The sequence below is a fragment of the Bos indicus x Bos taurus genome, chromosome 15 (genome assembly GCF_003369695.1).
Source record: "Bos indicus x Bos taurus breed Angus x Brahman F1 hybrid chromosome 15, Bos_hybrid_MaternalHap_v2.0, whole genome shotgun sequence".
NCBI lineage: Eukaryota > Metazoa > Chordata > Mammalia > Artiodactyla > Bovidae > Bos > Bos indicus x Bos taurus.
The window spans coordinates 3,605,153-3,607,030 of record NC_040090.1 but is presented as its reverse complement, the minus strand read 5'-3'; the positions used below and the strand labels follow the sequence as shown (position 1 = coordinate 3,607,030).

Here is a 1,878-nt window from a genome sequence, read left to right as displayed (position 1 = left end):
GACCCATGGCAGGAGGAAATGATACATTTGTGTGAGAACAATCCTGGAGGAAGAGTCATTCAAACTGAGACCACCGGAAAAGTAAGAGCTGGCAATGGAAATGCTGATAGAAATAGAAAATGAACCATAGAGTATTTAAGGCAGGAGGAGGAACATGCCAGGCTGGAGGAGCCAGAAATGGAGGAGAGCAGGAACAAGAGGAGTCGGGGGTGCTGGGTGCATAATAGCAAGGAAACAAGAGATGTAAGATGCGGACAGGGAGTAAAGTGGAGCAAAATTGCACAGAACTCTATGGATGTGTCAAGATTTTTGGATAAAAGAGTTTGTCTTTTGGTATATTGTAGTCTATTAATAAAATTACATGGTGAACAAAAGGAAGCTAACATAAATAAAAATGTTTCTATATGATCTTTCTAAGACATATTTATGAACCAGAAGCTGAGAACACAGCTTCCAGTCCATGACAATTTCCCCAGACTGTGTGTCAAGTTCTCGAAGGTGGGGACCAAGCTTCGGCCACCTGTATGTTAGCCTTTAAAGTCCAAGTAAATTATGCCACAGGAAATATGCTTTGATCCCACTGAAAAACCAAATATTATGGCATTTCCAATTCCAGAATCAGTCTAAGAATCACAATGGCCTTCCCTTTCTCTGTTCTTCTTTCTTTGCCACTTTTCAACTGATATTTAATTTTGCCAGCCATGGAGCAGAACAATGGCACTGAAGTGACTGAATTCATTCTCCTGGGATTTGCTGGTCAACACAAGTACTGGCACGTCCTCTTCACAGCATTTCTAGTGATCTATGTGGCCACCCTGGTGGGTAACATTGGCATGATCCTCCTCATCAAGATTGACTCTTCCCTTCACACCCCCATGTACTTTTTCCTCCAAAACTTGGCTTTTGTTGATCTCTGCTACACCTCTGCCGTCACCCCTAAGATGTTGCAAAACCTTGTAGGAACAGAGCGATCCATCTCGTTCATGGGATGTGTGGTGCAGTTACTAGTCGATGGGGCTTTTATAACCAGTGATTGCTACATCCTGGCGGCTATGGCAGTGGACCGTTACGTGGCCATCTGTAACCCTCTCCACTATCCAACAGTCATGACCCGGAGGGTCTGCATTCACCTGTTAGTTGGATCATACTTCATGGGTTTCCTAAATGCCTCTGTAAATGTAGGTTTTACTTTCTCACTGAACTTTTGCAAATCCAATAAAATTAACCACTTTTTCTGTGATGTGCCCCCAATTCTGGCCCTCTCATGCTCCAACATTTATTTCAACGTCATGGTACTAGCAGCCTCTGTGGAGTCTAACTTGATGCTCACCGTGTCAGTTGTCATCTTTTCCTACATGTTTATCCTGGCTGCCATCCTGAAGATCTCTTCTGCTGCAGGGAGGAAGAAAGCCTTCTCCACATGCGCTTCCCACCTGACAGCTGTCACCATTTTCTATGGGACGCTCTCTTACATGTATCTGCACCATCATGCCACAGAGTCTCAAGAGCAAGAAAAAATGGCTTCTGTGTTTTATGGGGTTGTGATCCCCATGTTAAACCCCCTCATCTACAGCCTGAGGAACCAAGATGTGAAAGAAGCCCTGAAAGGGATAAGAAAAAAATGCTTCAGGTTTAATCCTTGATTTCTGGTTCTCTACACCACACGAACAGTACCAGTTTTTAAGAAATCAAAACAAAGAGCCAAACAACATAAAGTTGCTCAACTTATTAACATGGAACTGAAATTTAAAGTAACAGTAAGATAGCCGCCTTACACCAATATGACTGGCAAAAACTGAAAAAGAATAACAATGCCTATGAATTGCTGTGATGTAAGGAAAAAGGATGCTCCCACACACTGTTAGCACTGTTTCCTGC

General features: G+C 43.0%; 1 protein-coding gene across 1 annotated transcript; it reads left to right on the top strand.

Moving 5' to 3' along the window:
- The first annotated feature begins 701 nt into the window (after nucleotides 1-701).
- On the top strand, nucleotides 702-1,643 carry LOC113906006 (olfactory receptor 5AK2-like). Its single transcript, XM_027564032.1, has one exon. The coding sequence runs from the start codon at nucleotides 702-704 to the stop codon at nucleotides 1,641-1,643; it is 942 nt and encodes a 313-aa protein (XP_027419833.1).
- The last annotated feature ends 235 nt before the right edge of the window (nucleotides 1,644-1,878 follow it).